General features: G+C 43.5%; 1 protein-coding gene across 1 annotated transcript in view; it reads left to right on the top strand.

Annotated features, from left to right (window-relative positions):
- The window catches only part of LOC122625508 (aminopeptidase N), a 455949-nt gene that overhangs the window by 163219 nt on the left and 273456 nt on the right, over positions 1-19274 (top strand). The window contains exons 4-7 of the mRNA XM_043805602.1: positions 11125-11187; positions 12120-12370; positions 12427-12697; positions 12758-12837. Coding sequence (XP_043661537.1) covers positions 11125-11187; positions 12120-12370; positions 12427-12697; positions 12758-12837 — 665 coding nt within the window. The remainder of the gene's footprint in view (positions 1-11124; positions 11188-12119; positions 12371-12426; positions 12698-12757; positions 12838-19274) is intronic.

Here is a 19274-nt window from a genome sequence, read left to right as displayed (position 1 = left end):
TCCGACCAGTATACAATTCGTTCGATAGGGACTTTTTATAAGGGTTTGATTCTGTGGCAGAGATCTGCGAAAAGGTGAGCGGCACATAACTCAAGCCTTGGGAGCGTTTTGGTCTTGAGCGGAGCTACTTTTGACTTTGAAGTCAACAACGATAATTTTAAACCTTCGGCAGTTTTGCTACGAATATAGACGCAAGCTCCATAAGCTCTCATGGAGGCGTCGGCAAAGGCATGTAGCTGTACCGGTGACAATGGGTCGGTATGCACGAACCGAGGAATCGATATCTCATCCAGTTGAGACAGAGTGCTTTTTAGCATATCCCAAGCTGTTTCCAAATGCATCGGAATTGTCTCATCCCAATCTAACTTATTAAGCCAGAGTTCCTGCAATAGGATCTTTCCTTTAATCACAATGGGACTTAACAAGCCGAGGGGGTCAAACAGCTTCGATGTCACCGATAGTATGTTCCGTTTTGTCGCTCGGAGACCCATGACAGAAGTGTCAATTTTGAACTTGAAGGCATCTTCGCTAGGCAACCACGATATTCCTAACGCCTTAGTTGACTCTGAATCCGAGATAGGTATCGACTTAACTGTGCTCTCAGATGCAGTGACCTCTGGTGAGTTTGAAAACCACTTTGTCAATTCAAAACCTGCTGTTTGAAGAACCTGAGACACTTCAGACTTAATTGTCTTTAGCTCCTCTACGCATGCAGCACCAATTTCGTCGACGTTACAGCCTCTAGAAACGATATTCGGCTTTGTGGGAACATGCCGCAATGTAGCTTCTCCAGACCATTCTTGAATTTCCGCTACCCTGTTCGAAACAAAAGTCGACAACGAAGATGGATGAGATTAAATCCAGTAAAGAGTAACTTCAGAATCCAACCAGTTCGGTAGATAGGGACTTTTATTAAGGGTTTGATTCTATGGCAGAGACCTGCGAGAAGGTGAGCGGCTCAAAACTCAAGCCTTGGAAGCGTTTTGGCCTTGAGCGGCGCTACTTTCGACTGTGAGACCAACAATGATAATTTATAACCTTCGGAAGTTTTGCTACGAATATAAACGCAAGCTCCATAAGTTCACATGGATACGTCGTCAAAGGCATGTAACTGTACCGGTGACATCGGGTTGGTATGCACGAACCGACGAATCGGTATCTCATCCAGTAGAGACAGAGTGCTTTTTAGCATATTCGAAGCTGTTTCCAAATGCATTGGAATGAACTCATCCCAATCTAACTTATTAAGCCAGAGTTCCTGCAATAGGATCTTTCCTTTAATCACAATGGGACTTAACAAGCCGAGGGGGTCAAACAGCTTCGATGTCACCGATAGTATGTTCCGCTTTGTCGCTCGGAGACCCATGACAGAAGTGTCAATTTTGAACTTGAAGGCATCTTCGCTAGGCAACCACGATATTAACGCCTTAGTTGACTCTGAATCCGAGATAGGATTATCGACTTAACTGTGACCTCAGGTGAGTTTGAAAACCAATTTATCAATTCAAAACCTGCTGTTTGAAGAACCTGAGACACTTCAGACTTAATTGTTTTTAGCTCCTCTACGCATGCAGCACCAGTTAGCATGTCATCGACGTAAAAATCGAATCCAATTACGTCGGCAGCTCTAGGGAATGAACATTTAGCAGATTCACTCAACCTCTTTAAACACCGAATAGCCAGAAATGGGGCTGGTCCAGTACCATATGTGACGGTGTTGAGCTTGTATAATCTCAAGGATTCAGAGGGGTCTCTCCTCCACACTATGATTTGCAACTTCCTATCCACTTCATTAACCATTACTTGGCGATACATCTTTTTTACATCGGCAGTCAGGGCGTACCTGTGCAGCCGGAAGCGGAGTAGAGTGGAGTACAGCTCTTCTTGAATATTCGGACCCACCATCAGGATGTCGTTTAAGGCCACCTGAGAAGATGTTTTGCAAGACGCATCGAACACGACGCACAACTTTGTTGACGTACTCTGGGGCCTTAACACGCATTGATGGGGAATAACATAATGTGGAGTGGAAAGGATTTCGTTGTCTGTAGGCGACATGTGACCTAGGGAGAGATATTCTTCCATGAATTCCAAGTACATGGTCTTCAAGTTAGGATCTCGAGACAACCTTCGCTCAAGCGACAAAAACCGCCGTTTTGCAACCTTGAAGGAGTTGCCTAATCCATTTGGATCAGATTTAAACGGCAGCCTAACTTCAAACCGACCTGATGGCAATACCTGAGTAGTCTTCCTATAATGGTCTTCACATAACTTGTGCTCAGGCGACAGAATTTTCTTTGGATTTGGCATTTCCTCCAGCGACCAAAATTTCTGTCGTGTTCTGTCAATCGATACTAAAGGTTCTTCACTACAACTGAAACTATTCACAACTTGTTTCGGGACTGCAGACTTGTATCTGCCCGAAACAACCCAACCAAGAAGGGTCTTTTGTAGAGTTGGATAGTCAGGACCTTGTCTAATTTGACCAACAGCTAGCAATTCGAAAAATGATTCTGCTCCTATCAACATATCAATTTTTTGTGACTTGTAGAAATATGGGTCTGCTAATGGTAGGTTCTTCGGGATCTTCCAATCACTGACGTTCACCGACTGATCAGGATAGTAACCGGAGATCGACTTTAAGATCCAGAAATCGAACGAGAAGTCACTACCATTTATGCGCGACTTCACCACTGAGTGTACCTTTTTTTGACTTGAGAATTGGACTCGCCAATACCAAGTAAGTTGATACACGACTCCTCTCTACGAATCTGTAAGCGGTTCGCCAGTTCTTCTGTGATAAAATTCGTTTGAGACCCAGAGTCCAGCAGAGCTCGGGCTAACACGTATTCTCCGTTTTTCGTACGGACGCTTACGATTGACGTAGCCAAAATCACCCTGTCCAAGGACGTGGCATGCATAACATGTGACGTGGAAGGCTGATCTTGGTTAAAAGTAGGAGACATGGTCTCTGGCGGGGGTGGCAACGCTAAACTGTTCTCAGGCACTGTATATCTATGAAGCAGAATATGGTGTGAGCGGTCACAAACTCGACACTTTTTGCCTTTGCATTTCGAAACAGTATGGCCTTTTCGCAGACAATTGATACATAAGGAGGCAGACTTAACAAACTCGAACCTTTGCATTACAGAGAGACGCCCAAACGGGCTACAATTCTGTAGCAAATGATCTGCTGCATTGCAATAGCTACAAGTTTGCTGAGGCTTGCTGTTGGAGAAGGAACACGAGAATGAGCTACGATTATGTGGCTTGCTCGACACAATTTTATATTGCTTCGGCTTTGTCGATTCTTCAGCTGATAAATGCTGATATCGGCGATTTAACATTTTTTCAAAATCGGCCCAAAGCGGCAAAGTCTCATAATCGAGCTGTTCCTCCCATTTTTGTTTGGTCACTGGGTCGACTCTATTCAATACCAAATATATCAACATTGCATTCGAAATTTTTTATCATCTCCTATCGATAACAGAGAACCATAAATCGAAGAAACAGTATCGATAAGGATTCTCAAGGAGGAAGCGGACTGATGCGATATTTTAGGCAGACTAAACAATGTTAATATATTATTCATAAAGATGAGGCATTCGTTATCGTAAACCTTTTTTAAACTGGCTAGTGCCTTTTCGTAATTGCTCTCGGTGACTTGGTAAGCTTTAATTGTTCCTAAAGCTTCACCAGAGAGACATGAAATTAAATGGTTAAATTTTTCGGTAACTGGAATGCTGGCGTCTTTATGAACCAAAGTTTCGAAAAGGCTGATGACATTTTTAAACTCCGAATAATCTCCACTGAATTTTGGCAATGCCAAATTCGGAAGTCGCGCACGAGTTGGAGCTACAGCAGCTGATCCCGGAGCTTCGCTGACGCTTGCTACCTTCAAGGCAGACAACAGGGACATTATTTTTGCCTTGGTCACTATACAAAGCTCTTCCAACTCGTCGCCAAATTCATTGCTACAATCTATGTCTTCTATCTGTTCTTGTAATTGATTTGCCTTACTAATTGAAGCATTTTTTCTAGTCGACATTTCAATTATTCCTCTAATAGCGGAATCGATCCCGCTTCTAATAGCTCATTTAATCGGCGAATTGTTCTGACCCGACTTTGGAGCTTGCTTTACAGCTCTTTCAGAACAGATTTATTTTTGGTTTCTAGGCTCATTTTAAATTAATTAAATTAAATTAATTAAATTTTATTTCCGAATTAAATAAATAAATGGCCGAAACAAATTATCTCATATCAGACCGACAATATAATTTAATAACCTTCGAATCAATAATTAGAAATTTATTAAACCAAAAAAATAGGTTATTTTTATACCCGTTACTCGTAGAGTAAAAGGGTATACTAGATTCGTTGAAAAGTATGTAACAGGCAGAAGGAAGCGATTCCGACCATATAAAGTATATATATTCTTGATCAGGATCAATAGCCGAGTCGATCTGACCATGTCCGTCTGTCCGTCCGTCTGTCTGTCTATCTGTCCGTCTGTCTGTCCGTCCGTATGAACGTCGAGATCTCAGGAACTATTAAAGCTAGAAAGTTGAGAATAAGCATACAGACTCCAGAGATATAGACGCAGCGCAAGTTTGTCGATTCATGTTGCCACGCCCCCTCTAACGCCCACAAACCGCCCAAAACTGCCACGCCCACACTTTTGAAAAATGTTTTAATATTTTTTCATTTTTGTATTAGTCGTGTAAATTTCTATCGATTTGCCAAAAACCTTTTTGCCACGCCCACTCTAACGCCCACAAACCGCATAAAACTGCCACGCCCACACTTTAAAAAAATGTTTTAATATTTTATCATTTTTGTATAAGTCTTGTAAATTTTTATCGATTTGCTAAAAAACTTTTTGCCACGCCCACTCTAACGCCCACAAACCGTCAAAAACTGTCAGTGATGAAGACTCTTCTTCACACTTCCACTAGCTGAGTAACGGGTATCAGATAGTCGGGGAACTCGACTATAGCGTTCTCTCTTGTTAATTTTATAAATTATTAATTTATTGTTCGAAATGTATATTAAATATTTTTCTGATGAGAACAGCGAAAACAAATTATTTAAATTGAAATTCAAGTCACGCAGTATCAATTAATAGCGGGTGCGAAATGACGCCGAAAAGGGTATACCCGCAGAATACAGGGTAGAACGTCACTTGACGGTCCGCTAATCTAAGCGCGCCAACGAAAAAGGGCCAAACAACAACAACGCAGGTAGCGGTGCAAAAGCGAAGCGAAAACGAAAAGTTCACCGCTGCAGCTGCTAGTATATAAGGCTGTCTGTGTATTAGTGCGCAAGCTTGGATTAACTTCCCAACTATCAATGCGAGTTTCAACGAACGAGAGAGGAAAGGGGGGGCGACAGTGATTGCAATTATACAGTACAAAATAATAAATAAAAGCAGTTCAATATGTATGTGTATATATATGTATTGAATAATTTGCATGCAATCTAGCTCTACTATATTAATACGTACATATGTGCCAATTTTTTGCACAAATACCTGTGATTTCCGAATGCTTATTTTAGCGGCCACTTTCCTTAAAAGTTCCCTCGGTGGTGGCGGCAATTCCGGAAGTAGGTATTTCGCGACCGACACGGAAAATGTTTAGGATATTTATTATTAACACAATAGCGCGTCGCGGGCAACAATATTATTTATTTATTTATTGCACTCAAAAAAAAGAACAATTTTTTATTTTTCACGTTTATATATTATATATATATATTATATGTGTCACTGTCACTTTAATTTGTTTAAACTAATTCTTGTCCACCCGGGGGCGCCATGAAGAATTTAATTAGTTTATTAAAATATTTATAGAACTTGGTGGCAAGAAATTAGTTAATTTCGGAACGACAACGAAAATGCGTTTGCTCGTGTTGAATTCAATTTTACGACTTCTTCTCTATTTAACATATGTATTCTTAGGCCTAGCTTAACAGAGGTTGGCGAAGACGGGGCGAATTCGCAAAGAGCGAGAGAGAACTTTATTATGCTCCCGCCTTCGCCCTAAACTAACTTACACTAGACTTCAAATTTGTTCTACTTCAAACAATAAACAACAAATGTGAGTTCCGCCAAAAGAAGTCCACACATTGGTCTTTACACCGACACCGCGTCGGTGAGGTCACTAAACGTGTACGTGTTACGATGCCCTGAAGATTATCGATGGCATCGCGCCAAAAATAGTCCATCAAATCCTTGCAACGCTTAAGAAGGTACGGAATAAGACCGTAATAAGATGGTGGAACGTATGTGGGTTAACATGAAGAACAGTCACAATGTGGTACTGAAATTATATTATGTTTAAGGTTCGCTTTTATAGTTAAGTTAACGATTTTCCATAAGTTCAGTGAAAACGACGACGTCATCATTTTGTCAAACAGCTTCAATGAGACCGAAAGCTTCCATCACACTCTCTTAAATCGTTAGAAATGGCTACGAAGGCTACGATGGAGAAACTTCAAGGTGAAGACGAAAAATGAGGACAGTTAGGCAGCGCTCGAGCTAATAAGCCTTTTTATTATCTATCTTTAAGAATAAGACATCGTGTTATAATGTAGGGATTTTCAAATAAATGTATTTTATTTCAGTTGGTTACAGCGATAATTGGCTTTAATACAATGAGGAATAGGTTACGAAAGCTACTGACAAGAGAGCCTTATTTGCAGAGCGAATGGGAGCTCCCCTTTCTTGTATTCATGAGATGGCACTTTTGGGTTCACTCTGCAATAAAGCCTGCTGATCAAAATCGTAATCTTATTCCTACAAAATGCAGCCTATTTGCTGAACAGTTACCAAGCACGATAGAAAGTGTTTAGCTATTGAGCTATTCAATAGCTGTTGCGAGAAATAAATAGCCGAAGAAAGTTTTGTCATTTTTCCGCTGACGACGAAGGCGGACCACCATTGAGAAAATGCGCCGGAGTGAGGACGCCCAGATCGGCAGGGTTCTCTGAAACGGGAACTAAAGGTCTGGAGTTAATAACTGCCGAGATGTGGCACACCAGCGTCCTCAGCTCGTCGAAGGTCAGAACCACCATATCCACAGCGCAGTATAAATGATGTTTGGCCGTTTTCACCGCCGCTTCCCAAAGTTCACCGAAATGGGGCGACCGTGGAGGGATGAACCGCCAGTCAATCGTTTCCGAAAGGCAAAAATTCTGAACGGAGCCTTGATGTTCGCCGTTGAGAAATAACTTTCAAAGTTCCAGAAGTTCATTCTTGGCGCCGACAAAATTGGCGGCGTTGTCCGACCAAATTTGCCTCGGCTTCCGCCGGGTGCATATGAACCTCTTGAGTCCGCACAGAAACGCAACTGACGAGAGATCCTTGATCAGCTCCAGGTGCACTGCCTTGCTTACAAAGCATATAAATACGCAGACGTAGCATTTAACCGCAGGCTTGTTGCGAGTATCCGACTTGTGAAAGAAGGGTCCACAGAAGTCTATACCAGCAACCTCAAAAGCGTGGGATCCCTTTAAGCGCTCCTTGGGAAGGTCCGCCATTACGTGCTCTATCAGTCGCGGCTTAATCCGAAAACATCTGATGCATCTGTTCACGGCCTTGGGGAACAATAGGCCAATATTGGGATCGAATTACACCCAGAAGAGCTCGAGGTCCGGCATGAAGATTACTTTCATGGTAATGCGAAATAATTGCCAGAGTCCCCGGATGGGACCTTGAAAGGATTTTAGGGTGGCGGCCATCAAAGTCCAATGACGAATTCCGTAGGCGACCGCCAACTCTGAGAAGTCCAAATTGGTCCAGGAACGGCGAAAGCAAGGAAACTCTTCCCAGCGTTTTAAGGGACTGTCCCATAACTGCGCGCGCTGCACCAAACGCTGCATCATCTGAGCACCCTATTGAATGTGTGCGACGGTGATCCCAGGATGACGAATTCCATTACAAAATTTGTAAATGTATGCAAACACTCGTTGCAGTGAGGGGTAAGAATTTGGAGCTAGCAATTACACTTATGGCGACTTTACGATGAACACACTTCGACGAAGTTCAAGCACCGAATTCTCAGGACAAGCAGCTGGTGGCCAATCTCTTTCAGGCTCCATAAGATAGCCGGGTCCATGCGCCAAGAGTGACAACTCGCTAAGCTCAGACGGGAGGGATCCTCTGGATAAGATGTCAGCCGGATTTAACGCTGTTGGAACATAACGCCAAGCCGTGGCATCTTTCAGCTCCTGAATGGCCGCAACACTATTTGCCACAAATCTGTTGAACCTGGCGGGCTCATCTCGTATCCAGGAAAGTGCCACCGTCGAGTCGCACCAACAATAGTAACGTCCTTTGAATACCTTCAAGCGAACTATTTCCTTCATGATTTTAGCCAGAAGTTCCGCACCACAAAGCTCCAGTTTTGGTACTGTTATGGTCTTCAACGGAGCTATGCGCGACTTCGAACAAAGCAAATGGCTAAAACTTTCATGAACGACTCCTTGTCCTCGGCGGGCACACCCTCAAGCACAAGCAGAATGTTAGAGCACTATTTCCTTAGCTTGAGCTGGCCCTTCGCAAGAATGCCAGCCGTCTGCTGCATTATGTTGATAGCATCCTTTGCGGTGCCGGAGCCGGAGATAAGATCATCCACGTAAAAATCGCGCCGAGGATTTCTAACCCTAACACATCGGTACATTTTACATATGTCTCCTGTAACGGCAACTGGGTGTGACCGAAATCGAATTAGGATGTGAAATAGCTTGGGCTGGATGACCGGGCCAGCCACTAACACATCGTGAAGCGAGTAACCAGTGGAAGTGCCAGCTGATCCGTCAAAGACAACGCGAAGCTTGGTGGTAGAGCTATCCTCCTTCATGAGGCAGTGATGTGGCAAAAAATATCGGCACGAGCTGACCTTGAAAGCAGGCACAGGCGACATATGTCTCAGATGACGATATTCCTTCATAAACGCCGCATATTTAACCTTCAAGCCAGGGTGCTTTGTAAGCTTCCTTTCCAGCGACAAGAATCTCCGCACAGCCTGAGGATAGGAATCTCCTAAAGAATCCAAATGGAGTTTTAGCGGCAACCGTACCGAGTAATCGCCAGCTGGCAATCGGGTGTAATTTTTAACAAAGTGGGCCTCGCAATCTAGCTCCTCCTTAGTGGCTTGCAATATTGGGCCGGGACAATTTTCTACCTCCCGAAAGCGCTGCAGAAGTGAATCAAGTTCACCATCAATGCTGTTTTCCTTGCTGGCTGAAGAAGGAACGCGAAGCTATTAAGGCGCTACCGCACGGGCGCGCGCTGCCTCCAGACAAAACCCAACCCAGACGAGTTTTTTGAAGCAGTGGCAGTCCTGGCAGAAACTTTATCTGACCTACGCACAGCATCTCATAAAACAGGCTAGCTCCTATTAACAGGTCTGAGCTTTATGAAATTCCGGGTCGGCGAGCTGCACGTTTTCTAGAATCTTCCAGTCCCCAATGTCCGCATTAAAGCTTGGCTGGCGATCCGTGATATTGGGAGCGATAACTGCTGTTATGCTCGTTGAGAAATTCGAAGTTCGCTATTCCTACGTAGTCGCGAAATTGGAATCCCCGATTCCAGTGACGGAGCCAGACGACCTCGACCTCTTAAGTTGCAGTCGATTTGCAAACCGAGAGGTGACCCAGTGCAGTTGAGAGCCAGAATCTAACAAGGCTCTGCAGGGAACGAACAGTCCAGATTCTGCTCTAGAACAGTTGCAGTGGCTAGAGGCACAAGGTCACTACCGAGATCCTGGGCAATTAGAGTAGAAGAAGTCAAAAGCGGGGCGGAAGGCTCAGTGTCGGAACTTGAAGACACCGGAACATGTGGCTGCGAGGAAGGCGGACCATCTAGATGGAGCAGTGTATGGTGCCTGATTCCACAGGTGCGGGTGGTAGCAACTAGCGTCGAACGATTTCTGCCCACCTGAATGCCTGGCGTATAGGTTACCATGAAGCAATCCACGGCCTCCAAAGTCCTACATCGCTGCTCCAGGAATGCAGCCATCGGATCCTTCAAGCGCTCCTCCCACTTAGCTTGGCTCGCCGCATCCAGCTTTTGCAGCAGCACTTGCACTATGATGCAGCCAGCGATTTGCTCAGTGGTGCCCAAACCCTTCAACGCACGGATGTGAGCGTTAAACCTGTCCGACAATTCTCGAAGCGATGCCACTGAACCATTCCGTACTACTTGTAGACCCAGAATCTCGGAGATGTTTTCCTAAAAAACGAGACGCCGATTATCAAATCTTTTTTGAAGCAAATCTAAAGCCGCTGCGTAGTTGCCGTTTGAGATCTTCAATGATCGGATAGTTTCCAACGCCGAATCCCTCAAACATGTCCGCAGATGCTGAAACTTCTCAATGTTGGAGAGGTCCGGATGCCTATCGATTATGCTCGTGAGCTCGGAGTAAAAATCCGCCCAGCGTAGCCTTCGCCAAACGTTGGCAGCTGCACAGGCGGCAACGGCATCGGCCGCGGCTGCGTCTGATGACCACGGTCTGCACTTGATATATGTAGCAATGTATGTATGTATATAATGCTAGCTCGCTTAAACGCAGCCACTATCACCGAAATCACCACTCACTTGTACAACCGATTGCGATTTAATATATTTATGTAAACGGGATATGTGCATTAGTTAATGCAGGCAAATTAACACTATCACGTCGGGGTCACCAAATGTTTAGCTATTGACCTTTTTCAATATCTGTTGCGACAAATAAATAGCCGAAGAAGGTTTTGTCTTTTTCCGATACTGTTTATTTTGTTAATTATACTGGCAGCTAGGGCCGACCAAGAGCTATAACTAATTCACAAGTTAAGTCTTTGCCGAAAAACGAAGAAGTGACAATTGGCGGGACAGACAGCCGATTGCTGCCGTAGATAACAGCCGATTGCTGTAGGTAGATAACAAAGAGCAGAAGGAATGAGTGCCGTACAGATAAATTCGTGCGAGAACAGCGGTTTGCACTACGGGCATCATGCTACCACTGACTACTTCGGTTTACAATATTAAGAGTATAAGATAAGGCTACTGCACAGTTTTGGCGGCTGCATGACTCAACACAAAGCTTAAACTAAACAGTTTTTAATTTAATTTTGTTTTAGATGGCTGGTAGTACACGAACCTTAATATTATTGGCAATACTTGTAACTGCGTCTGCATTCAAGGTAAGATACCAAACTGAATCTGTAAAAATATTAGCTTCAAATTATTTCAAAAATAAGAGAGAACGTTATAGTCGAGTTCCTCGACTGTGATAGTATAGTAGTGCGGTAGGGAGAAATTTCAACACTGACACCTGGGTGTTGCAATGGGCGAACATGTCAGAGATAAGTTGTTGTTCTCAAGGTGGCGTTTTTAATATGCAGAAGGTGGTGCTCGCTGATTCTCCTTTCCGCAATCAGCGATCGTGCTACCGTTCCCTAAATCTAAGAATTTGTATACCCGTTACTCGTAGAGTAAAAGGTAAGATTCGCAAAGTATATATATTCTTGATCAGGATCAATAACCGAGTCGATCTGGCCATGTCCGTCTGTCCGTATGAAAAAATTTGAAAAGGGGCTTGTAAAAGGACCATTTATATCTGGAGTGCTCGTGATCGTCTATTTAGTCATCAGTTGTACCTATTTCGGATTCTACCAGAAACACTGGAAGTTCTTCAAGTTATCATTTACGGTTTCAAGTCCAAGCACGTCCTCCACTTAAGCAAGGGAAAAGAAAGACGCTTGCCGCAGCTTACGTTACCCAACAGCAATTCACAGCTCTGGACTACAACTGCAAGGTTAGCGTAGCCAGCATACGCCATCCAACAGCGTTCAGTCGTTGCAGTTCTTGCCTCTTGCAGGATCAACAGTTTTAGGGATTGTTTTAAGAAATGTATTTAGATTTCAGTTTGATTTTGGAAATAAACCGCGACGGACTTGGCCTAGCAAGTAAATCGACTCCAATTTATTTAGTTTATATATATCTGAAATGCTTCCTTCTACTTATTACATACATATTTTCAACGAATTAGTATGGGGCAAAATTTTGTATAACATTACGCATTATCATATTCTAAAGTCTTTGATTAAACAACACGATTTATTTTCCAAACTAGGGGTTTGTCAATGCAGACATTGATTTTTCTTCACTTCACGTATTATCAGAAGTACGCCTGCCGAAAGAAGTTTTGCCTCTTAACTATGAAGTCCTCATTGAACCCCATATTAGACACCATAACTTTGAGGGATCAGTAAAAATTCACTTAAGGTGGATTACAGATTCAAAAAAGGTTAATTTCCATGCACATGACAGTTTACTGATCGATTACAGACAAATCAAATTAAATAGAATAAATATGGGAGATGGGTAAGTTAAATTATTAACTATATCTCTTTTTGTAATTTGTTGAAAATTCTTTTTAGGACTTTGGGCGACAGTGTAATAATTTTAAGGGGCATCCGACTGCCTCGAAAGCCTGTATTTGTTTTATACCTAAAGGACAAAATCAAAAAGGATACTGAATGTCATTTAGAAATTTATTTTAAAGGAAATATTTCAGAAACTGAGGAAGGCCTCTTTAGAAGCTATTATATCAATTCTGGCAAAGAAGATAGTGATATATATTTAGCAACCAACCTAAATCCAAACAATGCCCGTCGTTTATTTCCATGTTTTGATGAACCTGGAATAAAGGTAGTGCTTAGCACATTTCATTATCTTTATTAAGTTAACACATTTTCTCTTCACACCCAGGTCCCATTTAATGTGTCAATTGCAAGACCTAACGGGTATACTACACTCTTTAATACGCCTCTGCACAATTCAATAAAGCAGTAAGTAATTTGTGAGTTTGTACTTTTCAACGGCTTACTTTTATACTCATGATTTTGTTGTATTATGTTTTATACACCAATCTCAAGTCATTTAACCTAAGTCATCAAGTCATTTAACCTGAGCTGGCTATCTTAGATTGATCATCATTTAAGTGTTTCCAAAAAGTGCTTTGCGATGAACATAAGTCTACATAAAAGTAATTTAACTCCTAAAATAGGAACTTTATATTTAAGTTTCTCGAATATTTTATGCCCGTAATTCAGCTACTGTTTTACGACCGTGACTTTTGAGACTTCGACGTAAGGCTTAAAATCACAGTTAATTATTCTTGTAAAAGGGTATACTTGATTCGTAAAAAAGTATTTAATAGGTAGAAGGAAGCGTTTCCGACCATATAAGTGGTTTTAGATATAAAACAAGAGAGAACGCTATTGTCGAGTTTCCCGACTGTTTGATACCCGTTGCTCAGCTAGTGGAAGTGCGAAGGAGAAATTTGAATACTAACAGTTTTTGGCGGTTTGTGGGCGTTAAAGTGGGCGTGACAAAAATATTTTTGGCAAATCGAAAGAAATTTACAAGATTAACCAGAGTGTGAAAAAATATCAAATTTTTCAAAAGTGTGGGCGTGGTAGTTTTGCCCTGTTTGTGGGCGTTAGAGTGGGCGTGGCAAAAAGTTTTGTCTGCAAATCAACAGTAACTTACAAGACTAATACCAAAAAAATAAATAACAAAATATTTTTAAAGTGGGCCTTGCAACATAGGTCAATAAACTTGAGCTGCGTCTATGTCTTTGGAAACTGTATCCTTAATCTCAACTCTCTAGCTTTTATAGTTGTAACTAACTTATTTCTTGGTTTCTGCTCGCTACGGATTGCAACGGCTAGCTGAGAGAGTTTGTTTGTTTGCCCCACCAAATTTATGATTTGTGTGATAGCCCGACCAAAGAGAAGACAGACGCTTGACAAAGGGAATCCTGCGATCCTCGCCTTCGGATGCGCGTCGTCGCTCCTCCGTCGTCCTTCTTCGCTGGTCCTGCGTCGCTCTCGACGGCGTAGCCGTGCCGGCTCGACTGGGGCTTAGGAGGTTATAGGGACAGGGTGTATCGTCCGTGAGATAAGCTAGCGGTCCTCCCCAGACGACCTTTACGACCAAAGACTTCACCGTCCCTTTCTGACCACGCTAGGTCCTTGTGATCGCTTGCCCATCACTTGTGATGATCCTCTTCGGATGCCCGCTTAGACGCTCACTTGTCGTTCACTCGTTCCGGGTCTCGTTCCGCGTACTTTAACTAAGACTGACAGTCTCGAGCTGCGCCTGCGCCTGCCTTTTATAGGCCGCGGGGATCCCGCTATTTCCCTTTCTGCGCCTCCCTTTTAGAGGCCGCAGGGATCCCGCTATTTCCCTTTTTGCGGATACAAGGTCCAACTCATGTCCCGTTAGTTCACGGTGCGTCCTCTTTGTGCTCGTCCAAAGTCCACACAGTTACCGTACGATCTCTGTGCCCTTGGCCGGTTCGAGTCCAAGGTCCAGCGTGGTACCGTTAGTTCACGGTCTCTCCGCTTTGCCGGGGTCCAAGGGGCATTATTTACAGTTTGACCTGACCGCCCTTGACTCCTCTCCATTGCATTCCAGCCGTCTTCTATGTTGCTAAGCCGATCTCCTGCACCCGGATTTGAGTTTTAAGACTCCTCACATAGTTCCTGAGATCTCGACGTTCATACGTCGACAGCCGGACATACGGACATGGCCAGATCGACTCGGCTATTGATCCTGATCAAGAATATATGGACGCAAACGCTTCCTTCTGCCTGTTACATACTTTTCAACGAAACTATATCTAAACAAGAAAAGCGTCGCGTAGCCTAGATATTTGGTCGCTTATTAGCGGCAAGGGGTAATTTTCGGCAATGGTGTTTGCATTTAACGCACGGTGGATTCGCATAGTCGATCAGAACCGTTATTATTTTTATTTAGTAGCAGTAGTAGTAACTGGCAAACGAAGAACTGCTATGACGAATAATATTTAATAATGACAATACATTGTTTTTGTTTCTCACCATTTTTTTTCTCTATACTAAGACGACAGAGTCGCCTATGCTATGTTTTGATGGGGTCAATTAGGCGTATCTGAAACTCGCCGGTTGTAACGCGTATTTTTGGAAATCCGATAGTAAATGAGTCTGCAAATATATTCAAAATGTCTATTCAATTTGACTTATCCACACCACACAATTCGGTATCAATGTCAGAAAGATCGGCGCTATTATTCAAAGCAGAAAAGGTGTTCACAGACTAAGTCTTAAAAAGTTCAATTTTTTCAATAGTTATTTTAGCTCCAAAATTCTGATTTAAAATTTCACGACCAATTATTATATTATAATTAATGTAACTATTAAGAACTACAAGAAAAAATACCTCAAACGGGTATCCGCTAATAATGACTTTTGATAGAATTTGTAGTGTGCTAGTTACGGTATTATTTCCAATACCCCGTAAGACTACAATAGTGCACACTTCCAGTTGGCCATAAGTGTTGTTAAAAGTCGGTTGTCATACACAGAAAGGCATTCGCCGTCACTGGGTCGACCGTTCAAGACATTGAACAATGTTCAATGAATTCAGGCCCGGAACTACTCGAAGCTCGGCGCCACATTTCTTATTTTCATGTCGCGCCTAGGCTACGCAAAACAGAAACAACCGTTGGCTCAGGCATCGAACGGACACAAGACGACTTCTAGAGAACATTAGTTAACATTAACATTAACAAGTGGCGACATATATGCTATATAAAAAAGCTTTACTCTTCAAAAGCATCACAGTAAATTATTACAAACCATTGAAATTGTTAAAATTTCTCCTTCGCACTTCAACTAGCTGAGTAACTGGAACTCGACTAAAGCATTCTCTCTTTTTATACCTGTTACTCGTAGAGTAAAAGGGTATACTAGATTGAAAGGTATGTAACAGGCAGAAGGAAGCTTTTCCGACCATATAAAGTATATATATTCCTGATCAGGATCAATAGCCGAGTCGATTTGGCCATGTCCGTCTGTCCGTCCGTCCGTATGAACGTCGAGATCTCAGGAACTATAAAAGCTAGAATGTTGAGATTAGGCATACAGATTCCAGAGACATAGACGCAGCGCAACTTTATCGATTCATATTAGCACGCCCACTCTAACGCCCTCAAATATTTTATATTTTTTCATTTTTTTATTAGTATTGTAAATTTATATCTGTTGCGGGAGTTTGAAAACTTGCAGCGCTGCCCAAAAAACTCATGCTCACGTCGTTTCCAATAATCTTTCCTGTGGGTTACGATATTTAGGTTATGATCTTATCGTGTTACGACTCTCTTACTTTTAGTTCGTTCACTAGTCGTCCATATCAAAAAGAAGGCTTGATTCCCCGCGCGCCGCTTTGCCGAATCTAGAATCTATCGTAACACTCCCCACTGGTCTATTCCGGCTAGATTCTACCCTCCTTGGCTCGATAGATAGAACTGCAAGTTTGTGGCGGGTCTCACGTATACTCCAGATATAGTCTTCACGGTAGCGCTCCTTACTTGACCATCGGCGCTAATCTTCACATTCAGTATACATCCAGCTAGATCTCCTCAAGCGGTTTGTTGTTGTGGTACAATTTGCCACGTTTCGTGATGACCGGCAAGTATTCCAAGAGCCACCGCCTCCAGAACATGTCTGAATGCTGCTGCGATCCCATCCAGTTTCGTTTAAGCAGCATTCCTTCAGTAGTAAGTCCCACGGCCGGCTGGAGCCACTGGAACTATCAAGCAGGAAGTGGTTCGGCGTGAGGGCCTCCTCGTTCTCGTTTTCCAGAGGAATATAGGTCAGCGGCCGCGAGTTGACAATCATCTATACCTCCATGAGTGCTAAACGAAGAAGTTCATCCGAGGGTCTTGCGCTTGCTAGAAGGGAATTCCGGGCTGCTTTTACCGAACGCACTAAGCGTTCCCAAGACCCACCCATGTGAGGCGATGCAGGAGGGATGAACTTCCATTGCAAGCTTGTCTTGAATCGCCTTTCTATTCGCTTCGTATTCGCCTCTAATTGGCGTATAGGCATCAGGTCGTCGTCGGATTGGGTCACACACTTCGCCCCATAACCAGTGTCCTGTTCAGACCATATACTCCTTATTATCCTTCTCGGACGTGCATATCTGGAACACTTGATATCTTGGGGCATCTGTGACCGTACCCCCACCTTTGACGGTCCAGCCTAGTCGAGTCTTTTCGGCGATCGGGTCTCTAAATTGCCTACCCTCGTGCGGAGGCCGCGTCCAAGGGTAGAGTTGTAAAGGCCTATTAAAAGCCGGGGCTGGGCCCTGTCATAGCCTTCCAGCGGTAAATGCTTTAGGTGCTTGAACTTGCTCTTTAAGTGTTCCGCATTTAGGGTCTTTTCCGGAAGGCTAAGAGCTTTAACCGAGTGAACGTCGCGTAGGTCATACGACTTAGTCATACCGGTACCCGAAATTTGAAAATTATCTTTCACAGATTCTTCTCCGTAGCGGTGCATGCCTGCTGTCCACTGTATGCAGAGCGGTTGTGGTCTATGTTTCACTCCTAGAGCCGCCAGCAGTGGCTCGTCAATTAGCGTTAGAGAAGATCCGTCGTCTATAAACAATACCGCTGCGGCGGCATCTTGGCGGTGAGCATTTCAACTTGCTTGCATAAGTTCACGAATCCGATGTAGCAATGGGCTATGCCTCTCCGGATACCATTCCACGCCGCACGTGCCTGCTACCTCGCACTTCTGGACCATATGATTTGAGAGGCACCTCCAGCATAGTCTAAGTCTCCTGACTGACGAAGTGTCATCTCAGTAAACTCCTTGCACTCCTGTACAGACCTGCAGCCCTTCGAACACACCTTGCATACTTTAAGAACCTCATGCGCATTCACCACAACTCGCCTCTCAGTTCTTGCTTGAGAACTGGAAATGATCACATTGTTCGCTCCTTGCACCATCTGAGAAAGCCAGGTGCTAAAGTCTGCTAGGGTACATGCACTCAGAGTCATCTTGTGTATTTCCCAGAAGGTCTGTAAAATGCATGGTAGCTTGAGTATAGGCCGGGTTGTTTAGATATTGTTCTAGTTTAGACGCCTTCAGGGTGGCCACACATTTTGCACTTCCATTTCAAAGTCGACTAAAATGCATTTCCAAAGTAGACAATATTTGCGGAACGCAACTCGGTTGGCTAATCGTATGTGGCCAAGAACATGGGCCAGTCCTCATGTTTCCCGGAAAACTTTACTTGTTCAGCCACATTGGTTTTCCGCGCTGCCAGCTGCTCGGCTGATATTCTTTCTGCTGGTCGACCTGACCTGGCGGTAGAATTACGCTCCCCACTGGTGCTCAACATCCATGCATACAGCGAAGACTTCTGCGCGGTGCTTCCTTGTATATCTTATGGGGTGTTACCAGTCGCTAGTATACTGCATGCCTTAGGCATCTTTTCTTCCCAACTGAAATCAATCCTGCTTCAGTCCTCTACAGAAACTCCTTCCGTCTCTGTAGCACTTGCTGTCTCCGTTGTAAAATGTTATATTCTTCTTCCAACAACCTAACCTCCGCCTGCAGGCGCAGTGCTTCCATTGTTGGGCTTTTGCACCATCCGCTTCTACCTCATCTTGATCACCGTTATGATCTTATCATGTTACAACTCTCTTACTTTTACTCACTACTCTTGCCAAATCAAAAAGAAAGATAGAATCACCGCGCGAGTTATCGACTCATCGGTACCACGCCTACACTCCCCACCGAAACCCCCTCGATCGTTCCAAGTTCACTAACAATGTTATTGAACCGGGAAACATTGTAGCTAATAAGCGAATGTCGCAACTGCAGACACATCCGCTTAGAAGCTACATCAGCAAGAATATGACTATGTCAAAGCATTGGACAGTTGGCCGGCTGCAAAATTATAACGTAAACAAATTGTGCTAGCTAAGATATATAAATAAGACAAAGACATTTTTCAGCATTGGACTCAATTTTTTTTTTATTATTGCTAACGAACGGACGTGTATTGTCGAGACATATTTTATATACTTAAAATAAAAAATATCACAAACGAAATAAAGTGCTGTATAATTGTGGATGTAGTGGATTGTGATGTAGTGGATAGCGCAACTACCTGCTACCCACGGGGTCGTGGGTTCAAACCACACCCATGACGAGAGCATGGCCATACAAACTTCCTCTCTGAAATGCTTTTCTAACTTTTAGAAAGTATTCTTCCACATAAAAATGCCTATTACAACAATTTTCGGCAACTTCCACTTGCCCCATCGCCTCACCCCCCTCCTCAGTATATGGGAGAAAAACGGGGGCACCCACATAGTACCAAGTGCACCCTGTGTTTTTCTGCGAACAGCAACAACACCCAGCAGGGCGAGCGCGTTACCAGACTGTTC

The sequence above is a fragment of the Drosophila teissieri genome, unplaced genomic scaffold (genome assembly GCF_016746235.2).
Source record: "Drosophila teissieri strain GT53w unplaced genomic scaffold, Prin_Dtei_1.1 Segkk118_quiver_pilon_scaf, whole genome shotgun sequence".
Lineage (NCBI taxonomy): Eukaryota > Metazoa > Arthropoda > Insecta > Diptera > Drosophilidae > Drosophila > Drosophila teissieri.
Note: the sequence above shows the minus strand (reverse complement) of the source record. Positions and strands in the feature narration are given on the sequence as shown.